This window comes from Ips typographus, linkage group LG8 (genome assembly GCF_016097725.1).
Source record: "Ips typographus isolate SLU linkage group LG8, UJ_Ityp_2.0, whole genome shotgun sequence".
In the NCBI taxonomy this organism is placed as follows: domain Eukaryota; kingdom Metazoa; phylum Arthropoda; class Insecta; order Coleoptera; family Curculionidae; genus Ips; species Ips typographus.
In genome coordinates, this window is record NC_138429.1 from 6206668 (window position 1) to 6231934 (window position 25267).

The 25267-nt window shown below is 31.6% G+C and overlaps 4 protein-coding genes across 5 annotated transcripts in view; 2 read left to right on the forward strand and 2 right to left on the reverse strand.

Moving 5' to 3' along the window:
• The first annotated feature begins 52 nt into the window (after positions 1-52).
• Positions 53-3324, forward strand: spict (magnesium transporter spict). Its single transcript, XM_081985158.1, has 4 exons — positions 53-436; positions 490-632; positions 691-976; positions 2777-3324. The coding sequence occupies exons 1-4, from the start codon at positions 208-210 to the stop codon at positions 3133-3135; spliced, it is 1017 nt and encodes a 338-aa protein (XP_081841284.1). The 5' UTR covers positions 53-207; the 3' UTR covers positions 3136-3324.
• A 757-nt stretch (positions 3325-4081) lies between these two features.
• Positions 4082-13045, reverse strand: Eip63F-1 (Ecdysone-induced protein 63F 1). Its single transcript, XM_081985193.1, has 6 exons — positions 12896-13045; positions 9123-9404; positions 5439-5481; positions 4943-5086; positions 4417-4680; positions 4082-4360 (listed from the first exon to the last, which is right to left on the reverse strand). The coding sequence occupies exons 2-6, from the start codon at positions 9150-9152 to the stop codon at positions 4338-4340; spliced, it is 504 nt and encodes a 167-aa protein (XP_081841319.1). The 5' UTR covers positions 9153-9404; positions 12896-13045; the 3' UTR covers positions 4082-4337.
• A 1160-nt stretch (positions 13046-14205) lies between these two features.
• Tsp29Fb (Tetraspanin 29Fb) lies at positions 14206-17086 on the forward strand. Its single transcript, XM_081985173.1, has 5 exons — positions 14206-14367; positions 15999-16187; positions 16245-16412; positions 16463-16711; positions 16773-17086. The coding sequence occupies exons 1-5, from the start codon at positions 14281-14283 to the stop codon at positions 16941-16943; spliced, it is 864 nt and encodes a 287-aa protein (XP_081841299.1). The 5' UTR covers positions 14206-14280; the 3' UTR covers positions 16944-17086.
• A 1914-nt stretch (positions 17087-19000) lies between these two features.
• The window catches only part of LOC145732582 (neurotrimin-like), a 209754-nt gene continuing 203487 nt past the window's right edge, over positions 19001-25267 (reverse strand). For both annotated transcript variants that reach the window (XM_081984935.1, XM_081984934.1), the window contains exon 6: positions 19001-20926. In XM_081984935.1, the coding sequence (XP_081841061.1) occupies positions 20826-20926 (101 nt within the window). In that variant the 3' untranslated portion in view covers positions 19001-20825. The remainder of the gene's footprint in view (positions 20927-25267) is intronic.

The following is a 25267-nucleotide window of genomic DNA, read 5'->3' on the forward strand; positions in this document are numbered from 1 at the left end:
TTTATATTTTAACATTTAACATAACCTCAAAGTTTGTTTATTTTATAGTATTTTATCTTTAATCCACTTTATCAGGTTTTAATTATATTCTCAGCTAATAAAGTGGAATGATGTGATGAGTCAAAGCCCTCAGCCGTCGTTTTACTACTAACATGAAGTTTTAACCTAATTTATTACAGTTTTAAGAAACCTATACAAATTTTAACCATGTACCCCACAGAGTCTTCAAGAGTGGATCTCCTGTACTCTGGGACTCGCACTAAGTTTGATTTTTACATTGGATTAAGCCTAGCCATAAGTTCCTCCCTGTTTATTGGTTCCAGTTTTATTATAAAAAAAATTTCACTCAGAAGGTTGACAAAGGTGGGATTAAGAGCTTCAGCTGGTGGTTTTGGCTATTTAAAAGATTGGACATGGTGGATTGGTCTACTAACTAGTAAGTTAGCACAACTGGTTGTATAGCTAAATACTAAAACAATGTAATTTAAGTGGGTGTTGGTGAGTTGGCTAATTTTGGTGCATATGCATTTGCTCCAGCTTCCCTAGTGACTCCACTAGGTGCATTAAGTGTGCTAGTTTCTGCAATACTAGCATCAAAGTTTTTGAATGAAACTTTGAATTCTAATGGAAAAGTATTGTTTTACATACTACCACCTTAACTCACACCCTACTTATTAATTTTACTTTCAGATGGGTTGTGTACTTTGTATATTGGGCTCAATTCTTATAGTAATACACGCGCCTCACGAGGAAGAATTTGAGTCGATTGACGAGCTTTTATCAAAAATTTCAGATGCAGATTTTCTTTATTATCTGTTTCTGGTTGCTGTTACTGTAATATCAATTATATTCTTTTTGGGGCCACATTATGGTAACAGGTATGTTGCTGTTTATGTGGCTCTGTGTTCTGCTACTGGAAGTCTAACAGTCATGTCTTGTAAAGCACTTGGATTGGCTATCAGAAGTGCAATTACAGGTATGTTATTATAGACTCATATTATAGGTCTTAAATCTCTAGGTTAAGATTATTTGAATTAATTGTATAACTTATTAAAAAACAATAGAAAATGTAAGTTGTTTAAGGGGAAATACACTGCCATAACCTCTACTATTCCATAATAAGTGTGAACATTTTAGCTTTGTTTATTTTTACCAACAGGTGGCATCATGCCATTAGATAGATTTTAATTTTCTTACATATTAATACTGAGAGGTAGACCGCCGATAATTTTTTGTACACCAAAATACATTGAAATGCCTTTAAAATACCTCACAAATCACTTTTAGTTTGGCTCAAAATGTCTCATAGTGATAATGCCTTAAAACTGCCTAAAATGCCTCAAACTGCCTTGAAATACATCAAAATGCCTTTAAATTATTTAAACTGCCTCAGGATACCTTCAAACGTTTACCTACACATTTGTGGCATTCTTAAATTTAGTTATAAGTCCCCCTGATATTGAGAGAATGATAAATCTTGATGAAATACACTATTAAAATTTTCAATAACACTTAATGATTCAATAAAAATTACTTCCTCAGGTTACATGACTGTTTTTCCAAATTTTAAAGACCCAAAAGTTTAAAATTGATTTTTTTAAAGGTGACTGTTTTTCCAAAACCTGACAAATAAAAAATATTTTTTGTAGGGTTGCCTGAAATTACCAGTTATATTTTGACGTTTGCACGAATCTTCAAACTGTCATAGTAACCAAGTTAGCATGTGTCAAATCATTTAAAAGAAACAGTTGAAAAATTGGTAATTTAAATTTAGACAGTAGTAAAATTGTAAGAACTAGGTCACATGACTTGATAATTAAATTTTTGAACTTGCATCATTGTAAAGGCCAGTTGATATTTTCAAAAATAGTCACGTGACATTTAAAATGTGGTTTAAAATTTCAAAATTTGGTAAATTAAATTTAGACTATTTTAGACAGTTGTAAAAGCTAAAATTGCAAGAGACACATCACGTGTGTGATTTATGCCATTGATTATGCCATTTCAGAGCTTGCAACACTGTCCAAGCCAACTGACACCTGTCAAAAACAGTCACGTGACTTTAAAATGGAATTTAAATGTTGATCATTTGTTAAATTAAATTTAGACCGTTGTAAAAGCTGAAATTGAAAAATACACGTTACGTGACGTTAATAATACAATTTTGAGCTTGCAACACTGTCCAAGTCAACTGATACCTGTAAAAAACAGTCACGTGAATTTAAAATGTAATTTAAATGTTGATTATTTGGTAAATCAAATTTAGACAGTTGTAAAAGCTCAAATTGTAAAATACCCGTTATGTGACGTTAATAATTCAATTTTGAGCTTGCATTACTGTAATAGCCAGTTGACGTCTGTCAAAAACAGTCACGTGACTTTAAAAATATAGTTTAAGTGTTGAGAAATTGGTAAATTATTATAATAACTTGTAATGAATATTGTTTCAACTCAATATTATGTAACAAAGATTTTACTATAATAATTACATGTACCTATGCTGTTCTGTTCAATTTTCAGTCAATTCTGTTATATTAATACACTACATTTTGAAATACACAGACAATGCCTCAAAATACTCTCAAATACCTCACAATGCTTCATAATAATGGGAAAGTGCCTCATAATATCTCAAATTACCTCGAGTGTGCACACCAAATTACCTCGACGATCTATCCCTCGATTAATACTTAATAATCACAAATTTAGTGATAATTTTTGAGTCTCCAGTCGTTAAAGACCTTTCTTTGTTAATGCCATATTTTTTTTATTTTAGGTGATCTTCCTAGATCAGACTTATGGTTAGTGTTGTTCCTATTTTTTGCTGTAGTGTTGTTCATCTGTCTACAAATGAACTATTTAAACAAAGCTCTAGATATATTTGATACCAGTATAGTGACACCAGTGTACTATGTCATGTTCACTACTATGGTTATTATAGTGTCAGGCATTTTATTTAAAGAGTGGGCCAATATGAAAGTGACTAGTATTTTAGGTGCAATGTGCGGTTTTGGTATCATAATCGTAGCCATATTTTTACTGAGTGGTAGCCACAAGGAAAAACTTCCTATTTCTCGCAGTGCTAGAGACTTTAGGGAGTATGGCAGCAGCAGCCTTTATACTGGAAATGCTTAAGTTTTAGAAAATGTATTTTAATAAACAAGACCGAAAAAAACTTTTAAATGGTCACTAATGTCTGATGAGTAACTGATGAAATATATAAGTATTAAAAACAGTAAACATGTTCTCCCAAAATTATAAAGCTTTATATTTTTAAATTATACCAAAACTAAATACAATATACAACTGTTATTTTTAATAAAACTTTTTAATTTCTTTTATATTGTATCATTTATATGCTATTTTTGTAGTTAGTAACGTTTTTGCATGCAATTTCTGTATGTACAAAAGAACATTATTTATCTGTTTTGGTTCCTTTGATGGACAATGGTTATAGTCGTTTAATAGAGATCATTAGTTCAAGCACTCATTATACAAATAAGATTTACGTTATATTGAAAAATTGTGCAGAAAAGTCGTTCGGAAAGATAATATAAAAATATTTTCAATCTGATTATCTTCCAAAGAGCTTCTTCAGATGTGTTCTGTTCTGGATTAAAGTTGAACTGAAATCAATAATCTTTAAGTTGTTAGAATTCCTTAAATAAACATAAACTTAAGATCGAAGCTTGACTAATCTAGCTATCGCAAATTAAGTATGAGGACCAAATTTAAGCTTCTCAATATTTACACATTATACATTGTTCCAAGAGGATTAACATCTGAATTATTAACCAGTTTCCAGTCTAATGCCTATGGATTGATACGTCACCCATTTAGTTGGAGGACTACTTAATGTGCGTAAATAATGTATATAAAAAACGTATCATTTTTGAATTACTCAACATTTTAAAGATTAAACAGTTTTAATACAATTTTTGCAGAGACTAATTTTTCTGTTATAAGAACATAAATGCCCATAGAATAGTAATTTCCATACTCTACACTTGACTCTACATACTGAACAACTCAAAGAACCAACCAAGAATCGACCAGGCTTACACTAATTCAAACTAGTTAATACTTAACGATGATTTATTTAAAAAAGTAAATAATTTCTCATTAACTAACTTAAAACGTTTGCGTTGTAGCATAAAGTTAACGAGTATTTTTATAGGCTGAATTGTTAAAAAATAAACAAATACCTCTAGTAAAAACTTATAGAATACAATATTATTTTATCAGTAAAATTAAAACAATTTCATGATTTAGTTTCATGCATTCACAGCTTTTAGTTTATATTTCTCGGTGGATTAATCTCCACTCATTTGGATTGATTATGATAACAGTTGCGCAAATTCTGAAAATTTGAATTGTTTTTTATTTGATCTAATATTTAAATATGAAAGTGCCAACCTTTATAATTAATTTTTCCATCTTTGTCTGTATCAGCTGTTTCCATAACGTGCGTTAGCTGTTGTTCACTAATTTCTTCACCAATCATTTCCATCGCTATCCTTAACTCGTCTTTTGTTATAAACCCATCATTATCCATGTCGAATACTTGAAAAGCGGCCAGAAGATCCGATTCTTCGTCTTCGTTTGGCGTTCTTAATGGACATAAGTCTTGAATTTGTTTCACGAATTTTAGGAAGTCATTTTCGTCGATTAGTTCTTTACCTACAATATAATTTTTGGATGTTAATAAATTTAAAATGCACACTCATCTGCCAAAGTTTTATTTGAACAGTTTCACACGACGTTAATCGTGTGTGTATTTAATCTTGCATTGTTATGTGGTGCCGAAGTCAAATATTGATATTTTTGTAGCATACTGCGTTCGAGTGTTCCAATACTTCATAACACAGCTTCTTTTGACTGTTTAAGTGTAGTAGTAGTGAGTAATTGTCTTAGATTAAAATGTTTAGTCAACAAACCTTACCAGCATGACTAGCAAATCGTATCAGTTCCTCAACTTTGTCCTCTTTGAGATCGATTCCCAAATTGTTTAACATGATTTTGAACTCCCTCGTTGTGACCTGTCCATCCCTATTTCGATCCAATAAATCAAACGCTATCCTCAAGTCTGAAATGATTGACAAAATTATCAATAAACTATGTATAAGGGGGGTTCTATAATTAGTAGATACATTCCAAACCAATAAAACGACTATATATTTATAGAAACTTTGTACTAGAGCCAAAACGGAGGCTTGCTCCTAGTTTATTATGCAATTTAACTTATACATATAAATTTGATATAATTGCGTTAGTGAAACTAGCGTAGGATGAGATATGTAAATTGACTGGGGTCTAAAATTATCACATCTGGACTATTTTTGTACCAACAGGCGAGTGTATAGACTGTTTGCCAGCTATATTTGTATCCAGAAAGATTTGGTTTGGTGTAATCACTACACATGTCAATGGAAACTCACCTTTAAGTTCGTTTTCCGAAAATTCCTTTTTGATGGAAGAACTCTGGAAAAAAATGTGCTAGTTAGTAACGTTGTCTAAAGATTCAGATGGTACTATCTGCTTCTTTGCTCTTGTAAATACAATTTGAACTTTTGCAACCTATTAATTACTCCAATATCTTTCTTTGCCAAATTAGTTAATTTGTTTAATTTGACGAGGTTTTAGTATTGTAATTGGAATTTAACAATGTTGGCCTATGTTTATTATAATTTTGCTTGACCATCATATCTCTGAATTTGGGATATACAACCTGTAGGTATAAACTGGTTTGGCATATTGTAAATAATTACTTTTTGCACTTTTCTGTGATCATTGTAGAAACTGTTGTTTTGTAAACGCCGAAATGTTTTAAAGTCTTCTAAAGGGGATGTACACAAAGAAATTACGGAATTTTCAGAAGATTTACTTAATGAATAGAAAATCTTTTGAAGAGGATATATTTTTTAAGGAATTTACCAAAAAAAATCTACCAAAACATCCGAAGTTCACTGAAGAAAACGTTTAAATAGAGAGGACACTTTATAACCTGCAATTCTTCTCGAGAACTTGTCTAAGGACAATCTGGACCAAAACTGGAATTTGTAGATTTTGAACTGGATTAAAATTTGTTATGTCCAAGGTTAGCAATGCAACCAATTTTCCAAAATACCAAAATAGTCACTGAATGTCGCATATATCATTTATTCAACATTAAAAAGCTTTATATTCATATAAAAAACATGCTTTCATATTTTGCGATTGATTTAATTAGTTATCCAACATTTTCAGAAAGCAGTTCCAATAAATTTAAAAGCCTTTTTGGCAGTTTAGACATAAATTTATGTGCATTCCATTCAAACTTAGTCACTCGTTCTTATTTATATAACTCGAAAAACATATGTGAAAACTTGATTTTTTCGAATATATAGACATGGTGAAGTGAAGTGAAAGTGACAAACTTGGCTAAAATTAGTAGAACTGATTGATACAGATACGTCTAAACTGCCAGACTATTATGTAATTTAAATTGCTCTATTAACAACTGATTTGCACAGCTGTATATGCAAATTTGAAAGGATACAGTTGCCTGATAATTGGAATACAAACCTAGTCACAATAATGGAAAGCTATAGGCAATTATAATAGCAGAAACAGTGGTTTAAAGATGATATTTTTTATTTGCATTTCTGGAGATTATAAATATAAGATTTAGAAAGACACCATTAGAAAAATTAGAGCGTAGACGCAAAAAAAATCTTCTCAGCCCGTATTTATCCATTCCTGGATGTAGGCCTCTTCCAAATCCCTCCACGCCTTTCTATTTCTAGCAGTCCGGGTCCAATTCCTTCCTGCAACATTCTGGATATCGTCTCTGGCGCCTACCAATGCTCCGTTTGGTCTCTCTTGGGCACCAAACTAGTATCCTATGTGCCCATCTGTGGTGATCCTGCCTTGCCACATGACCAGCCCATGTCCATTTCAGTTGTGCCACAAGCCTTAGAACATCTGTCACGTTTCTTCTACGAATTTCCTCGTTGTGGATTCTATCCCTTAGATTGATTCCTATCATAGCCCTCTCCATTGGTCGTTGGGTGATTTGCAGTTTATTGGCAAATTTGCGGGTAATTGCCATTGTCCCTAGTCCATATGTGAGAACCGGCATAACGCAGGCATCAAACACTCTCCTTTTCAAACTTATAGGAAATTTACTAGATTTAAGGAAAAATCCTAGTCTGCCAAAGGCTGCCCAGGAGAGGCCTATTCTTCTGGTGATTTCAGAAGATTGATTTTCTTTGCCAAGTTGAATTTTGTGGCCTAAGTAAACATATCCGGGACAACCTTCAGGGATTGGTCATTAACGGTCACCTGGATGTCTTCTGTACTCATGATCTTTGTTTTGTTCAAGTTCATTTCAAGTCATAATTATCTATGTTGTTTCTGTCTCTTTTCTTGTATAATAGGATGGCTTCTGCATTTTGCCACTTAGTTGGGATATTACTTTCTGTCAAACATTCATTCAGCAACAATCTTACATGCGATATCAGCGTCTCACCTCCTATTTTAATCATTTCGCTCGTGATTTGATCTTCACCTGGACTCTTTCTGTTTTTCATTTGATGTAGTGCTATCTCCAGTTCTTCGATATTTATTTCAGGGACTTCTTCGGATCCCACATTTTGTATTTTCCTTTGGACTTTACAACTGTACAGGTTTCCGTAGAAATCATGAACTGCAGTCACTATTTCACTACGATTGCTAACCACAATACCCTCCTTGTTTTTTATTTTAGTCATTCTTGACCTTCCATTTGATAATTTGGATCTTAGAACTTTCATGCTTCTATTGTCTTCGATTGTGTTCTTAATTAGCTCATTATTATGGTTTCTTAAATATTTTTGGATGTTCTTATTTTAAGATTCTTATATCCTTGGTCCTCTCGATCCATTTCTTTTCTTGTTTTCATTAGATTTTTTGTGTGTGGGCTGATTTTGCTCAAATTTCCCTTTTGTTTAGAGAATATATTTCTTGTCGCAACTGGAATACTATTTGAGATATTACTGGAGAGTTCGTCTATTCCTGGTGTGGGTGTTGGAGGTGCACCTTTTTTACTATTACAACTTAATTAGATTTTTTAGTTTTAAAATGAAAAAGTATCAAATTATACGGTGATCGACAATTTGGCCAAACATGCAATGTTAACAAATGTGCAAATCTGGTCATTACTGCATTTCATCACTTGTTTTCTTTATAACATACATTAACTTGGAAAGCAGCCAAAAAATCTGATCAGCATTCTTAGACAACGAAAACAAATTTGTTAGTAAATAGTCTGTATAATAATTTTTACGATTTTCTGGAAGAAATCGGATAATCCACTATGATTTAACCAGACATGTGACTGTACACACTGTTTTTCCTGTAACTGTCATTTCTTGCTAGTAATTGTTTACTTAGGTAATGATTGCAGCAAGTGATAATAGAGCACCAATTTTGTTTGTGTGAGTCTTACCGAGATAATCAGATTTGTTAAGTATTACGAATTTGATGATTTGGATTCACTTTTTAACTGCTAGAATAATGTTGTGATGGTAACATGATAATATCTATTAAAAAGTTTTAATAGTCCAACAAATCTATTAGTATGTTTTTTCAAAGAACTTTAGTTTAACTTTTTAGCTTATCAATCAAGTTAATAAGTCTGATGGAAAAAGATTAGAGACTTTTTTAGTACATGGTAGTATAGAACAATTTTTTATCAAGAAGAAGTGTATTTTCTAAAACCTCCGTGCAGCATTGATTTGGACAGAAAACAACATAGAAGCAACTAGCCAATAATTAATATTGTTGATCTATTTTATACCAAGTTTTCCATATATTTTTGCATTGGTTACAAGTTTTCCAGAACAACAACTCACATTGTTTTTTATTTTTTTTTTCCATTTGCAAGCCAGTAAATATTTGTAAGCGGCTTGATATATTTGGAATGAACTATGACTGTCCGATTTAAATCAAATATCACTGGCGAGGTCAGTAAAACTTGGCAATCGATCATCTTTGCGACATAATTAAAAAACAACGCATTATGTAAAAATGTCTCTGTGAAGGTAATTGATTCAAAAATGACTAATATTTTTAGGAAACTTAAAAATGAGAGAAAAACTTACCCGTCGTCTTCCCAAAAATGGAACTGACATGGCCCACCTGGGATATTTTTTTTAGTTTTAACTGATGTTTCACTCAGGCTCAAACTGTCGTACAGCTTATTCACCAGGTATTTGATAAATCGTAACAATAATGCGGTTTAGAACAGTCGAAAACCTGAATCAATGTTTACACACACAGCATACGCTCAAAGATAACTTCGCGTATCAGTCACTATAACTATTTGGTGCCAATTACGATTCGCCTTGGACTGGGATAGATCTGTTGGGGTCAATCCGGAATACCTGAAAATATGTTTATTTTTTTTTATTTGGATTTGTCAACGCTGTTTGAGTGGGATTAGTTTTAACGGTTTTGATGGTATATTTTTAGAAAACATGCAAAAACTGTATAATATTTTTATAGGTGTGTGACTTAGGAATTTTTCAGTAGTTTCAGTTGATTTAATTTATCATCTAAAAATTCACAGACGCTTATTGAATGTATGTTAGTCACAAATTCCGAATCATTTTAATTACCTATTGGGTATACGCGTTTGCTTGATAAATCGGTATTTGTGCAACAAGTGCAAAAAGTACAATGCAATGTGGAGAATTTGAGTAGACACAGATCCAAATAGCCTTCAATGAAGTAGAAAAGTATTTCAGGCGATTATTATACATTATTTCATATTTGAATGGGACGCAAAAGGTATGAAATACGTATTTTATTATTTTTCAAAATACTAAGTCAAATAACAAGAATTAAAGAATGAATGGCAGGGGAACCAAACACCTATTCCTAATAATAGGAGACTTTTTCCTAAAGAATGTCACAGTACCTTTTGATCTTGTGCTTACTGAACACCCTGTATATCCTTCTATTCTTACATAATAAACTCATTCTTCAATGGGAATTTAAACTATTACGTAGTTGGCCATAGTTGCTTATTCCGATTTTGATGCAGAAAATTACAGTTTAAATTTCAAATTTGGAATAATTGAACTTCTTTTTACCACGTTTAAATAAGTTTAGTTTGAATTTTCAGCTATGACTTTGAAGTCAAATAATCCTTCTGGTAAACATCTACAATGAGATGCTTATTCCTAAGTGTATAATCTCAGATAATCTTGATAAACCCATCTCTATCCTAACTAAACTTGAATTGTTTGCACATTTCTTAACCAGCATAGTCACGGTTATTCTGGATTCATAAAAATTAATTTTAAAGATTGGAATATATTAACTTTGCACTGAAATAATTTAAAATTAATAGAAATATTGAAGTTGGGTTGAGTTTGTGACAAGTAAACCGAAAACAAATTAAAGCAAATTTGCGAGCTTAGTAATGACTAGAGTCAGGTTTAAAAAGTACTAAAATCGTGAAAAAAGCGCCTAATAAGCAAAATTATTTTCCTCAAAAAATCATAAAAATCTGTAAAAAAGCACAAAACTCTTTCAGAGATGAAAATATTTTTACTTTTTTTGAGTTCTAGACATTTTTTAAACTGCTTTAGTAGCTTACAAAAGATTTTAGACTTCTTTCAACTAGTTAAAGAGCATATTGAAAGTTCTGGACTGCTTTTAAGGCATTTGAAACCTTGTAGAGGGTCTTATAAACTTTTAAACTATTTTAAAAGCATACGGAAGCTTTTAGACTGCCTTGAAATTTTTTATAAGCTTCTAGACTAGTCGAAGATCATTTGGAAGCATTTAAAGCGTTCTAAAAGCTTTTGGAAACTTCTAGACCGTTTTGGAAGACTTTCGACTGCTTGAGAAGCATTTTAGAGTTTCTGTGGTGTTTTTTTTTGTAATTCTAATGGTTTTCGAGATATTTTCCAAAAACTACTTTGATGCACTTTTTACTGAAAATTAGTTTAAAACTTTAATACCCTGTAGCTTTGTTATTTTTGGGAGTCCAGGGTGGTTCGACTACTCAAAAAAGTATCGTCTTAAACTGCTCTTTTCAGTGGTGTAGAACAATAAATTGAATCTAAAAAATTGTGTATAGGGTGAGCAAAAATAATGATCCACTAACAATGTTGTGCACACCCTTTATACAGGCAATTGTATTGAAGTTCAAACGTTACCTAGTTTGGTTTAGTGGTCCATTAGGAACAATTTTGCACTCTTTCAATTTCATATCAAAATATTTACTAATAACTACTTTAATTCAGGCGGCGGTCAGTATAGTAGGCCAGGAAAAACTCTGCATTTTGACAAAATTTCGGTGCATTTTCCCAAAAAATCGCGAATAACTTGATTATTTGAAACGTTCTGTATAGACACATTAAATGATCGTAAGTGGCTCATGATTAGAGCTATCACGTGACGTTGAGCGGGCACCGCTAACTTGCCCCGTTTGCCCGCTAGAGGGCGTCAAACTTGATTACTTTTCTTTGGACATTTTTCTAAATATCTCGAAAACGGTTTGAGTTAGCAATGTGAAATTTTTACCACGTATGCTCCTCAAAGCCCCCTATAAAACAATATCTTTCATTAAATAAAACATTTTACCATACAACGCACCTGTCGATCTTGAAAAGTTAAAAACTAGATTTTTGACATTTTTAAAAGGGGTTGGTTACCCTAAATATTTTTTGAAAAATTTTTTAATTTTGAAACTTGTCTTTAATTTCCTTAGTTGGTTTAGGTTAATGGTAGAAATGTGACGTAAAGTGTCATTTATCAAAATATAATTTTTAAGGGTGCCATGTCTTGAAAACTGTCAAAAATGTAGTAACTGTGTAGTAATTTCAAAGCCAATAACTAAATGGCGACAGTTACAGCAAAACGGACACCAGATTCGTGTTCTCCATGCCATAATTAGTTAAAATGGCCTTTTTAGAGTACTTTAGGAGCATTTAGAAAGCGTTTACAGTTTAAAGAGCACTGAAGGTTCTGGACTGTTCTTAAGGCATTTAAAACCTTGTAGACCAGTCTAGAAACTTTAGGAAGCTGTTCTAGAAGCATACGAAAGCTTTTAGACTGTCTTGAAATCTTTTGAAAGCTTCTATAGATAAGTTGAAAAGCTTTTGGAAGCTTCTAGACTATTTTGTAAGCTTTTGCAAGACATTTTGGAATGTGTTTACATTTTTTAGACTACTTCGGAGCATTTGGAAATTATTTGGTCAGTTTAAATTTGTAAATTGACACCCATTTTGAAACAGATAATTGGTATGTTCAATATCTAAATATAGCTATTGCAATTGTAAATTACCCTATTCAACTTAAAACTATACAAAAAAATAGCAGCAAATAAGCACAAAAAACTAAATTAAGCACGAAAAGAAGAAGCAACAAATGCATTAAAAAAATATGTCAAATGACGTGTTTTTGCGTAAATTGTTCACATTAGATGTCAAAGCAGGTTGGCTGATTTTATTATTTACAAAAAGCAAAATTCCTATAAATCCGGACTCTAGTAATGACTAATGAATGAATACAAATTATCTGCCAAAAATTGTGCTTCAAAACGTCTATCGTTTTATAAAACCAACCAAATGCACAACAAGTAACATATTAATGAAAATATTCTAAAAATTGTTTTACTACTTTAAGCGGTACTTGATGTCTTTTAGGGACTAGATACAATCTGAGAAAACACGCACAAGCCAAAGGCAACAAACATGCTACTTGACATACAGATCTGTAAGTAAAACAAATTAAGTAATAGATATGAATTTTCAATGAATTTATATTGATAACATTGACATTCCAATACTAGTTTAATAGAACAATTGCAATATCTGGGAAAACAAAAGTTAAACGTGACCCTAAGTAAAACTTTGCTTACCTTGCCTAAACAAACTAAAAGCAAAACCAAAAAAACACTGGTTTGTCAACAAGATTTCTCAGGAGGGCAGGTAAATCGAAACGGGTTAACAGCTAAAATACAAGGAACGTAACGAGTGACAAACTTATCTTTTGATAAGGTGACTGATTATAAATTGTAGGAGTAAACAGTGGGATTTTATGGTTAAAGTTGTTTTTTTAAGGTTTTGCTAATAATATATTTAGTACGCTTTATAACAGTCGAAACGTCCCAATTTTACGACCTATCTGTTTTATTTCGACGAATACAGAACTGATGGAAACTGTTTCTAATCCGTCACGTCGCCAATTATGATTTCATGAAGCAATAATAACAATTTTTATTATTCTCCAGCACATGGTAATTATCTTGATAAATTGATAATGAATATTTGTGCCTAAAAATCTGGTTTAGTCTACCAAATTTTAAATCTATGAACCATGCAGTCAATATTTCAAGTAACTAAACTATTATAGGGAGAAATAAATCATCTGCATATCACAAGTTTGCAGATGGTTGTGTAAAGATTATAATTGTATGTTGACTTATGATATTTTCGTGGCATTTTTGTAGATCCTGTTAATAAAAATAATAATAATGTTAATTAAGAAAACTACATCATCTTTCATAATTGATATTTTAATTTCACATTTTCAGTCTTTCAGATAATCTTTTCGTTTATGTCTGTAGGGTATGATGCCTGTTCTTAGTATTCTCAATAGAGTATTGGTATTAGTATTCTAAATTTTTGCTGCTGATTCACAATTTTTAGGTAAACGACAATATGTACTTCACACAGCAAGTACTTCTTTAGTAGTTGTGAAAAATATAGTAGATTGATCCTCAAGAAAAGCCAATTTCCATTACAACAAGTGTGGCGTTATTGCTTGTTTGCCTTTAAGTAAATCAAAACTATTTTTTTATAACCGAATATCGCAAGAAATCGTTATAATATACTAATCTTCCTAACTTAAAATATTATCTATATTGTGACACAAACTCTATTAAATCCAATGATTATATTTTTTGAAGCTCCGAATTAGTTTTTCATAAAACCTAAGGTTCGTCCTCTAATTAGAACGGCTTTATGAGAACCCATTCAGATAGTACATCCACCATCTTCAACAACCAATTTTAGTTTGAAAAGCAACGATTGGTAGAATTAGATATTAGATCAGAGTTTTCTGAAAGCCAGATCATAAGCATTTTCTATAGATAGATTCAACATAACCACCTTATCAGTCTGTGGCCATAATCTCGCAGATATACAAACCACAGGTACCTGATAAGGATACATTTTGTCAGTGCATTGTTAAAGCTCAGCTTGTTAAGCCGTAAACAAGTTACAATTTGCCAATAGTGCCAAAATGGCATCTACTAGTACTAGTAAAGAACTCGATGTGGGGATGAAGTGTATAAAGTATATGCTATGTGTGTCCAACTTGATGTTTGTGGTAAGAACTAACTTTTTGATTAGAAATAAAGTGAAACTAAAACTACTACGTTTAGTTACCATCAAGTGCTTCTACATTCTAAATGACTAAAACTAAGACCATAATGACGAAACCATATGTAAAATGTTATGTTATAAAGTATTTTTTTAGTACGCAATAATGCGGAATTTCTTTAGTACTTGAAAAGATAACAGCTTTCTCAAAACAGAAACAATGAGAGTTTTGAGAATCTAGAATTAGTAGATTGACCTTCAAGTAAAATATATTGACAGATAAGAAAATGACCATCTATGATTAGCTTGACTATTATCATGATAAAAATATCATCGTTGTACAAAATGCTAACATTTTGCCTGAATGGAAAAATAATCTTTCTCTAATAAAAGTATTTTTTTTATATTTTGATATCTTATCGCCACAACACAGTCTGCTCCCTAATCAAATTTATGATTCTCATTTCTACTCCATTTTTTCGTGTTTATTTGAACTGTCATTGCAGATAGTCATTTTAATTTTCTCCTTGAAACTTTTCAAAGTTATAATGGATACTAAAAATAATATTTATTTTGTTCACGATACTTAATTTGATACAAGGGAAATATTTAGTTAATAGATTGAAGTACATTGAGTTTATACGCGTCTAAAACTAAAAATAAAATTAAGTATACTCTTAGTGAGTTAAAATGAAAAAACTTGAAAAAGCGAAAGACCGAAAGTTGTTGGACAGTTATTTCAATATCCAAGATTAACTCTAAAAAGCATTGTCTGCTTTGACAGAACATAAGTCTGGTTCTAGGACACTCACAGAGTGGAATTTTTTACCAAAATGTAGCCAAAACAATGCTTAATTAGTCCACCCGGTACAGCTTTTGCAAAACATTTTTTAGTAACAGCGCTAAACGAAAAAACATCCAAGTGTGAATCAAGCTAAAGTCTACAAAGCACTGGCTGCTTTGACAGGACATAAGTCTGGTTCTAGGACACTTACAGAGTGGAATTTTTTACCAAAATGTAGCCAAAACAATGCTTAATTAGTCCACCCGGTACAGCTTTTGCAAAACATTTTTTAGTAACAGCGCTAAACGAAAAAACATCCAAGTGTGAATCAAGCTAAAGTCTACAAAGCACTGGCTGCTTTGACAGGACATAAGTCTGGTTCTAGGACACTTACAGAGTGGAATTTTTTACCAAAATGTAGCCAAAACAATGCTTAATTAGTCCACCCGGTACAGCTTTTGCAAAACATTTTTTAGTAACAGCGCTAAACGAAAAAACATCCAAGTGTGAATCAAGCTAAAGTCTACAAAGCACTGGCTGCTTTGACAGGACATAAGTCTGGTTCTAGGACACTTACAGAGTGGAATTTTTTACCAAAATGTAGCCAAAACAATGCTTAATTAGTACACCCGATCCAGTATGTGCAAAACAATTTGACAGTGTATAAGCCTGGTTCTAAGATAGATACAGTGGAATTTTTTACCAAATTGTAGCTACAATTACACGGAGTAGTACAAGAAGTGCAAACCAAAAAACTGATAGATGAATCACAAAATCATTGACTCTCAATACTGATCCATATTCAATGGTGTATTACATTTACTAACATATTTCAGCAAATCTTTTACTTTCAGATTGTTGGAATACTTCTCATCTCAATTGGATACACTGTAAAAACGATTTACAGCAGTTTTGACGCTTTTATGGAATCTTACTATTACCATCCATCATCGATCGTAATAGTGATCGGCTTTTTCATTTTTGGTATTGCATGTTTAGGATGCGTTGGTGCTCTAAAAGAAAGCACATTCCTAGTAAACTTGGTATTACAAACTTTTGTTAGTAAAATTTAAGTCACTAATTATTAACTCAAATTATAGTACGCTTTCTTCCTTACTTTGGTGTTGATCTTGCAAATTTCGGCTAGTATAGCTGCTTACGCCATGAGGGCAAACATTGAAGAAGCAATTCATGATAACATGTTAGAAGCAATGGAAAACTACAATGAAGAGTACAACGCATTCGCCTGGAACTCAACTCAATACAATGTAAGGATTAAACCACTGAAATGAAGTTGCATAAAAACCAAATTTTTTAGCTTCAATGTTGTGGAATCTATGAATATACAGAGTGGAACCAATATAATGAAACTAAAGGTTTCAACTTAGCACAAATTGAAATGGCAGACAACACTACGCTTTATGTTCCATCATCTTGCTGCAGAGGAGAATTATGTTCATTAAGTTCCGGACTTTACTCCACAGGATGTTTGACACGTTTGACGTTTGTTGTTTCTCAATGTGCTCTTCTTTTGGGAGTTGGAGCTCTTTGTGTGGCATTCATTCAGGTAATCACATGAAATTTATGTTGTGGTAACTATTGTGGTACTAACAGTGGTACTTTTATAGGCACTTGGTGTAGTATTTGCTTCTATGCTGGCTAAATCTATCAGGAAAGTGAAAACGCAAAGGCTTGTGGCTAGGGAACAGAGAAGACGCGACTTCTACAATGTGATGCTCAAAAATGAAGAGCTGAACAAAGGTACTGCCTTGTACACACCAAAAGAAACCGACGCATAAGTGTCTTTAAATATTCTTGTGGTTTTAGTGTAAGAAAATTATCTCTAACAAAACTTCCAAGTTTTAGCAGTGTTGTAAAAATTCAATTGAAAATGTAACTAATAACTGAGTTTAAAACCAAATAAAATTGATTTACTTGTAAAGTCCTTTTATTCTCATCGGATTAATATAATTTGAATGTTTGAACGAAGTCAAAACCTAATTAATATACAGAGTGTTCGTTCAGATATATTGTTTTTCATTTAGTTATGGACAAGTGTGAGTAAGTTTTGGGATGGACACCCTGAGTTGAAAAAGAGGAAGAACTTAGTGAATTATTGAAAAAACTCATCATAATATAAACGGGAAGATGAGGTTCTTGACAAAACTACAGGGTGTATGCAGGTTCTACAAACAAAAGGGAGTGACAATCAAATTTATTTTAAGACTAGTAAGTTTTTTTGTTTTACAGCTCTATGGGATTGAATTTGACTGTTTTCAGGTTTCGTATAAACAAAAAAACTGCTGAATCTGAAAGCCAAATGTCGCAACTGTCAAAATTGCACTTATAAAGCTATAAAATGCATTTAACTAGATTCAGACTGATTTTTATTATTTTTCAAGTGAGATTCCTTATTTTACAGCTCTAGGAGATTGTACTTAACAGTTTCCAAGTTTCGAATGAGCAAATGACAGCTGCATCAGACAGCCAAATGTCAAACTGTCAAAAATTGCACTTATAAAGCATTAAAATGCATTTAACTAAATTCAAACTGATTTATATTACTTTTCAATTGAAATTCCTTGTTTTACACCTCTAGAAGATTGAATTTGACAGTTTCCATGTTTAGTATGAACAAAAAAAACTGAATCTGAAAGCAAAATGTCTCAACTGTCAAAATTGCACGCATAGAGGTCTAAAAGGCATTTAACCTGATTCAAACTGATTTTTAATATTATTCAAGTGAGATTCCTTGTTTTACATCTCTAAGAGATTGTACTTGACAGTTTCCAAGTTTCGAATGAGCAAATGACAGCTGCATCGGACAGCCAAATGTCACACCTGTCAAAAATTGCACTTATAAAGCTATAAAATGCATTTAACTAGATTCAAACTGATTTATATTACTTTTCAAGTGAAATTCCTTGTTTTACACTTCTAGGAGATTGAATTAAACAGTTTCCAGGTTTCGTATGAACAAAAAGACTACTGAATCTGACAGCAAAATGTCACAACTGTAGAAATTGCACGCATGGAGGTCTAAAAGGCATTTAACCTGATTCAAACTGATTTTTAATATTATTCAAGTGAGATTCCTTGTTTTTCATCTCTAGGAGATTGTACTTGACAGTTTCCAAGTTTCAAATGAGCAAATGACAGCTGAATCGGACAGCCAAATGTCACAACTGTCAAAATTGCACTTATAAAGCTATAATATGTATTTAACTAGATTCAAACTGATTTATATTACTTTTCAAGTAAAATTCTTTGTTTTACACCTCTAGGGGATTGTATTTGACAGTTTGCAAGTTCGAATGAACCAATGACAGCTGAATCGGATAGCCAAATGTCACAACTGTCAAAATTGCACTGATAAAGCTATAAAAAGCATTTAACTAGATTCAAACTGATTTATATTACTTTTCAAGTGAAATTCCTTGTTTTTCACTTCTAGGAGATTGAATTTGACAGTTTCCAGGTTTCGTATAAACAAAAAGACTGATGAATCTGAAAGAAAAATGTCAAAATTGCACTTATAAAGCTATAAAATGCATTTAACCTGTTTCAAACTAATTTTTATTAATTTTCAGATTTTGATTGATAGTTTTCAGGTTACGAGCAGAACAAAAGATATATCTGATAAACTGACCGTCAAACGTCACAACACTGACAACTGTCAAGCTTTACTCATGAAACTATAAAATGAACTTAATACTAAATTCGAGAATGGATAGAATTCAATTGAAGAATTGGAGTTAAATTTCTAGAATGGGAGAAACAACTCTTTGATCTGTTGGCTCCTCAAATTTACAAAAATCCTCGACCCAAAACAGGATAATGAACAGTAACGACCCAATTAAAACTCAATTACTTTATTTAAAATTAATAGTTCTCTAGTGTGATAAATTCCGTGAATTACACATCGATCGGAGATCTTTATTCACACCGTTTTGCATCTTTCTTAATTTACATTTTCTAACCACTGAACTTAAATTCTTCTGAGTTTTAACGTCGGTTAATACTATATACGCTTAAAATTATTACTCTATATTTTATCAATATTTACAGGTCACATTGAGATTTGGTTTTTGTTACTAAAGTGAGAGTAACTTTATTACACAGATATGAAAAATGTATAAACCGATGACTGTGGAATGGTTTGAATGTGTTAGCAATTAATATAAAATAAGTCGTGGATTTAAAGCAAACAAACTGGTTATAAACGCAGCATTTTTACAGCTAATTTCTTTTTCAAATGTCGTGTTAATCTATAAATAACAATCCGATATTAAATTATTTAATGTTGTTATGTAGTTACTGGACGTTTTCAAGTTAAGCATCTAAAATTAAACTTTCCACGACATATTTACATTATAATTCTAAGTACTAATTCTGCATATAACTAACAAAATAGAATTTAATAATTAAAAAATACTGCGTGATACTAAAATATTATCTGGCACAGGATTTGAAATTGCAAGTATTTAAATTTTTTCACAATATATTAGTATCACAATTTCTTTAAAAAAATTATTATTACTACAACACAATAAAAAGTGTAGGTTTACTTTCTATGTGCGTGTAGATTGTTATATTTCCATTAGAAGTGGGAATAGTCTGGTTTGGAAGAAATGTAGAAGAAAACCGGTATTTTCTTAAGTCTATGACATACAATCTCCATAATTCGTGCCTTAATACTTTAATCGATTAGTAGCTACTATTTACAATATTAATATGAGCATTGAGTTATCCATTTACATTTCCAACAGTACAAATTATGATAATACAATAAAAATTTTATTGGTAAACAAACTAAGATTCTATGGGGCCTATCTTACACAGCATTATATCAAATTTAAAAATTAAAACAGTAGTAAAATGTTTTTTATTTGCACCTAGTGCCTTTTAGGTCATCCTGTATAAAAAAATAATAGAAAACTTATTATATCAAAATTTTTTAACTAAATTAAATGACCTGAAAGTAGTTTCGATCGAATGTTTCCTTTCTTTGAATTCAGATTTAAATATACATTTTGTGGAATACTCCAAGAGAGCTGAAATTTGTGAATTTAGGTGAGAGTAGTACAGATCAGGCAGCCTAGTGATGCTCTTTAATTTATTTCAGTACAGTTTTTACTCTGTTAAAGTGAAGAAAGAACTTTTGACAGAACCCTGTTAATTACTAAAAGTTGATTCAGCTTCTCCTTCTAAATACTCAACGATAATAATTAATAGTCTCTCGACAGTCAATTAAGATAAAGCATCCAACTATTTCATACCAAATTCAATTGAATGCATTAATTATGACAGTCTTGACAAACTTTAAATGAAATAACCCAGTTAGAGATATGGGACAAGTTAAACATTAATGCATCTCAGGTGGTCTCAACAAACAATAGATGCCACAACTATTTCAGAATCCATTACAAAGTTTAATCTAAAATCAACAGTTTATTGAAGCGAAAATGGGATGTGAATTATTCGGAAACTTGTAAATTTTGGTCGAAAACTTGACGTTGACTATTTAGATCAACAACTTCCTCAAAATCTAATTTACTCAAGAGGATTACGTGGATTTGGTAACTCCCACATATGGTTAGCGTCACACTGGCTGCCTTTACATATTATTTTGATAGAATATGTTATACAAGTAATATGTTTGGGTTCAGTTGTTTTGCCGTTTAACTATACGCCAACAGAATGTAGGCAATAAACGCCAGCACTCCTAATGAGGGACCCATCCTTTGGTTGCCACCGTGTTGCATTGCTTCAGGATGTTCACCTGGAAAATATTTTTTGCATGAGTTTGTGAAAAATACAATAAAGTAACAGAAAAAGGAAGGAATATGAGTGTAGTGTATATTTGCAAATTGCAAAGTAAGTGAAGAACTGCACTTGACCCACTATATGCTAACTAAGCCCACTAAGAGGTTATAAAAAAGTTCAAAAGTCATGAAAAATGTCTGATTTCACGTCTTTCATAGAAATTATCCTTAGAATAAAGTTATTCTGAACTGAATATACTGGCCCTAAATATACACATGGTATTATACAGTGTGACCATAAAGTATGGAATAAATTAGATTAAAATTCAGGAATATATTTTTCATACATCATATACAGATTGTTCCAAAATTGAGATTTTTTTGTTGCAATTATGGTTTCTACGTAAGTTCTGGGTATTTTTCATGTAACATATCCTATGTGGATATTCAGCTGTTTTCAACGAGGTTTTCGACAAAATAACGGTTGAAAAATATAACATGGTGTATTGAAAATAGCGTTCAATAATAATAAAAAACAATAATTAAAAAATTAAATTAAATAAAATTAAAAAAAATAAAAAATTTTTTTTCTTTCCTAATTTGAACAAAATTTTCGTGCACTTTTTCCAAAAATTTTCCATAATTTACTTATTTGATAATTGACGACCAAAAGTGATTGAAGTGAAAAGATAGCTCAGATCGTAAGCTTTCCAGGAATATGCTCACTTAAGTTTTGCCGTTAGAGGGCGTCAAAGTCAAGCTTCACAAACCTTCAAAGTGATTTAACCACTTTTGCTTCAACCTAAAATAATTCAGTTATGTGAACAGTTACGACAAAAGGTAAAATATAGTCCAGACAAAAGGTTATTGATTGTTTGACCGCTAGAGGGAGCGAAAGTCAAGCTTTTTGACAATTTTGATCATTTTTGCTTGTTACCCAATTTTTGAGATATTTCCCGCAAACTAACTTTCTTGGGACACCCTGTATCACCCTGACATCAATTTTGCCTCAACTGTCACGGTTTTGGAGACGACAATTTTGACAGGTTTCAGTGCGTGGCACCCTTAAAAAATTACATTTTTACAAATTACACTTTACGTCACTTTTGTATCATTATTAAGCTGAAGGAATTTAGGTTTAGGCAGTGGAAGTTTATTTTAAAAATTCAAAATTTGTCTCTATATAAATTCAAACCTTTAAATTTTTTGACAATTTTTGTTTTTAATTTTTTAATAACAAGCGGTGCCTGGTACCAAAAAAGAGCATTAAAGGTAAAAGTTGCATTCCCTCTAGGCACGTTTGTGGTAAAAACTTCAGACCTTTAACTTGAAGCGTTCCTGAGATATTTAGCAAAAACTACAAAAAAGCAAAGTTAACTTTGACGCCCTCTAGCGGCCGAACCGGGAAACTTAGCCGTGTTTGCTCAACGTCACGTGAGAGCACCATTCATTAGATTTCATTTGTTATATGGCTCGTATATATAGGATGGTTCAAATAAGCGAATTATTCACGATTTTCTGCATAAGTGCACGAAAATGTTGCTCAAATTAGGAATATCTGCTCGATTTGAGAGGCGGCCAATCAAGACTGCTAGAACAAAAACAGTTGATGATCGTTATAGACATTTTACATCAAAAGTTTGGTTTCTTGCTCAAATCTGGGACACCCTGTATACTAATGAATTATCTAGAAAAACAACTACCTTACGGTTTTTTTTTCAACATTATTTATATATTTTTTGAGCTGAAAACAGCTGAATATCGACATAGGATACGTTACATGAAAAAATAGCCAGAAATTTACGTAGAATCCATAAATGCAACAAAAAATAAAGATTCTCATTGAAAATGTCAACTGGAAGGTCGCGTCTCAATTTTGGGACACCCTGTATATCTAATTTTTTTCTCAAAAAATAATAACATACGTGTCCGAGCATTTTTCTGAAATATAATTCCTTTTAATTATTATTATTAAATTAATAATATAAATAACTTATTAAATTCCTAAGAATTTTAATTGAATTTATTCCAAATTTTATGGACACACTGTATGTATATGATTACTGTGAAAACTAATAATACAACTTTTCTAGTTATCTAATGATTTCAACTTTAAAAACAAATCAAAAAATGCTGAGAACTCAATGAAATTTTTCGGAAACCTACAATACGTAATTTACCTTTTTAATGCTATTTTGTCAAAACTTTTAATAAGTAAAAATAAAACCTACATAGGTAGTTTGAAAAAAAAATAGTGTATAATTAACTTGCTAAAGATAATATTTTAAAATATCTGCATTTAAATCTTCTAAAGATATTTACAAAACTACTCACAGAAAATCCCACATTTTAAACCTACTAAAAATGCTAATAAATATGAAATTTGATATTTTCTATAAAAAAATATGATACAGTTACACCTGGTTTACTATTTGAATTATCTTCTTAATATGTTTCCAGCAACTTTAGCGTTCTGCAAAGATTTGGAGAAATATTAGAAACATAATACAATTACACATTTTTATACAAAAATTTACAAAACTGAAATAAGTTGGAATTGGATTAAGAAGAGTATATCAAATTGCAGCGAAAATATTCATAAGTACCCAAAATCCTTTTTTTATGTTAACATACTAACGTGTGTTTTTAACTTTTCACTTGATCTACTTGAAAATTTTATTTTTAAGTGTACGCAAAATTTGTGTTTCAGTATTAAAAAAATTCCCCAGGTACTTTAAAATAATGAGAAATTGAATTTTTATTCAATTATTTTGGCTAAAAAAATCATCGCATAAATTCTGTCCCTTTAATACCTTAATAACCTAAATACCTGCTTGTCAGATTAAAAAAATTAAAAACTCATAAAGCCCCAAAAGTGGTTTATGCTTGAGCGGGTGTAGAATAATTATTGCTACCAAATAAACTTCCAAACCAAAATTAAACACGTTCAATTTGCCTCACAAATGTTGTAAAACCATATTTTGTCCACGAATAAATTCAGTGGGCTCTGGTATTTATTAAAACTTTTTGATGCTCATGATCGGGCGTATACTTTATATGCAAAAAAATAGGAAAATATTTACCACCGAGAGTGTTAATCCCCTTTTTGGCGTTCAGTTCAGGTGGGCTTTTAGCATTTTGATAAACTTTACAAAAGCACTTGCATGATTTACGCGGTCACTTTGTGAGTAGTGTTTTAATACGCAGTAATCTGATATTTCTCATAAGAGAAGACATTTTGTTATTGTTTGAAAATACTATAAATTACTTTGTAAAATTACATTTTCAAGCATTGATACAAATCAATGTTGCTAAAGCCAAAATCCAAAATTCAAACTTCGAGAAGCTCAAAAAGCTTTTAATTCTCGTGGTTTGCAAAAACGTGAACCACTTTGAGTAACTGAACTATGACGTTTAATGACAGGCTTATAGTCACCTGAAAGCTGTCAAAATTCATTAAACAGTACCGTGAAACTGTAAAATGTCAAATAATCACGCCACAATTTGTTATTCGTAACATTATAACATAAACGGAATATTATAGCTCCGTAGAGTCCCTTAACAGTTGTGACATTAAAAAGACACTTTGATATGTTTTTTCGTCACCTGACGGCTGTCAAAAATCCCGCAGCTGTGGCTGTTCAATGTGACCAGCTGTGACTAATCCAAAACAGTACAGTACAGGGTGATTTATTGAATTTTTTACACCCCTTTAAATCCTCTATTTTTCATTTTATCAAAAAATTGTCAAATATGAATCTTGTAGATATTTGTGTTATTAATAGATAATCCGTTTACAGTGTCCCAAATTTGAGCAACAAAATAAACTTACTTGATGTAAAATGTTTCGATACTGAACGGTTTTTGCTCTAGCAGCCTTATCTGGACCACACCCATAGAGCGGAAATTCTTAATTTGAGCGAAATTTTGACGCAATTTTCCAGAAAATCGTAAATAACTCGCTTATTTGACTTAATCTATATAGATCCGTCACATGACAAAAGAAAGCTAATTAATGAGGCTATCAGGCCACGTTGACCGAATACGGATAAATTGGCCCGTTTGGCCGCTAGAGGGCGTCAAACTTGGCTATAGTTTTTCGTTATTTTTGTTGAATATCTCAGAAACCTTTCAAGTTAGAGATGTGAAAATTTTACCGCAATGTTACGCAACTTTTATCATCTTAACATTTTTTTGAACTTTTTTAATTATGACAGGTGTCATGTGACCTAAGAAAAGTATAAAATTGTCCCGACTGTCAAACTTGACTCCATAGAGCTTTAGTGTAATTATAATATTAATTCCCCTAAAACTCGTTAAATTCTCTTGGAATTTTTTCCTAAATTACTGATTTTCTT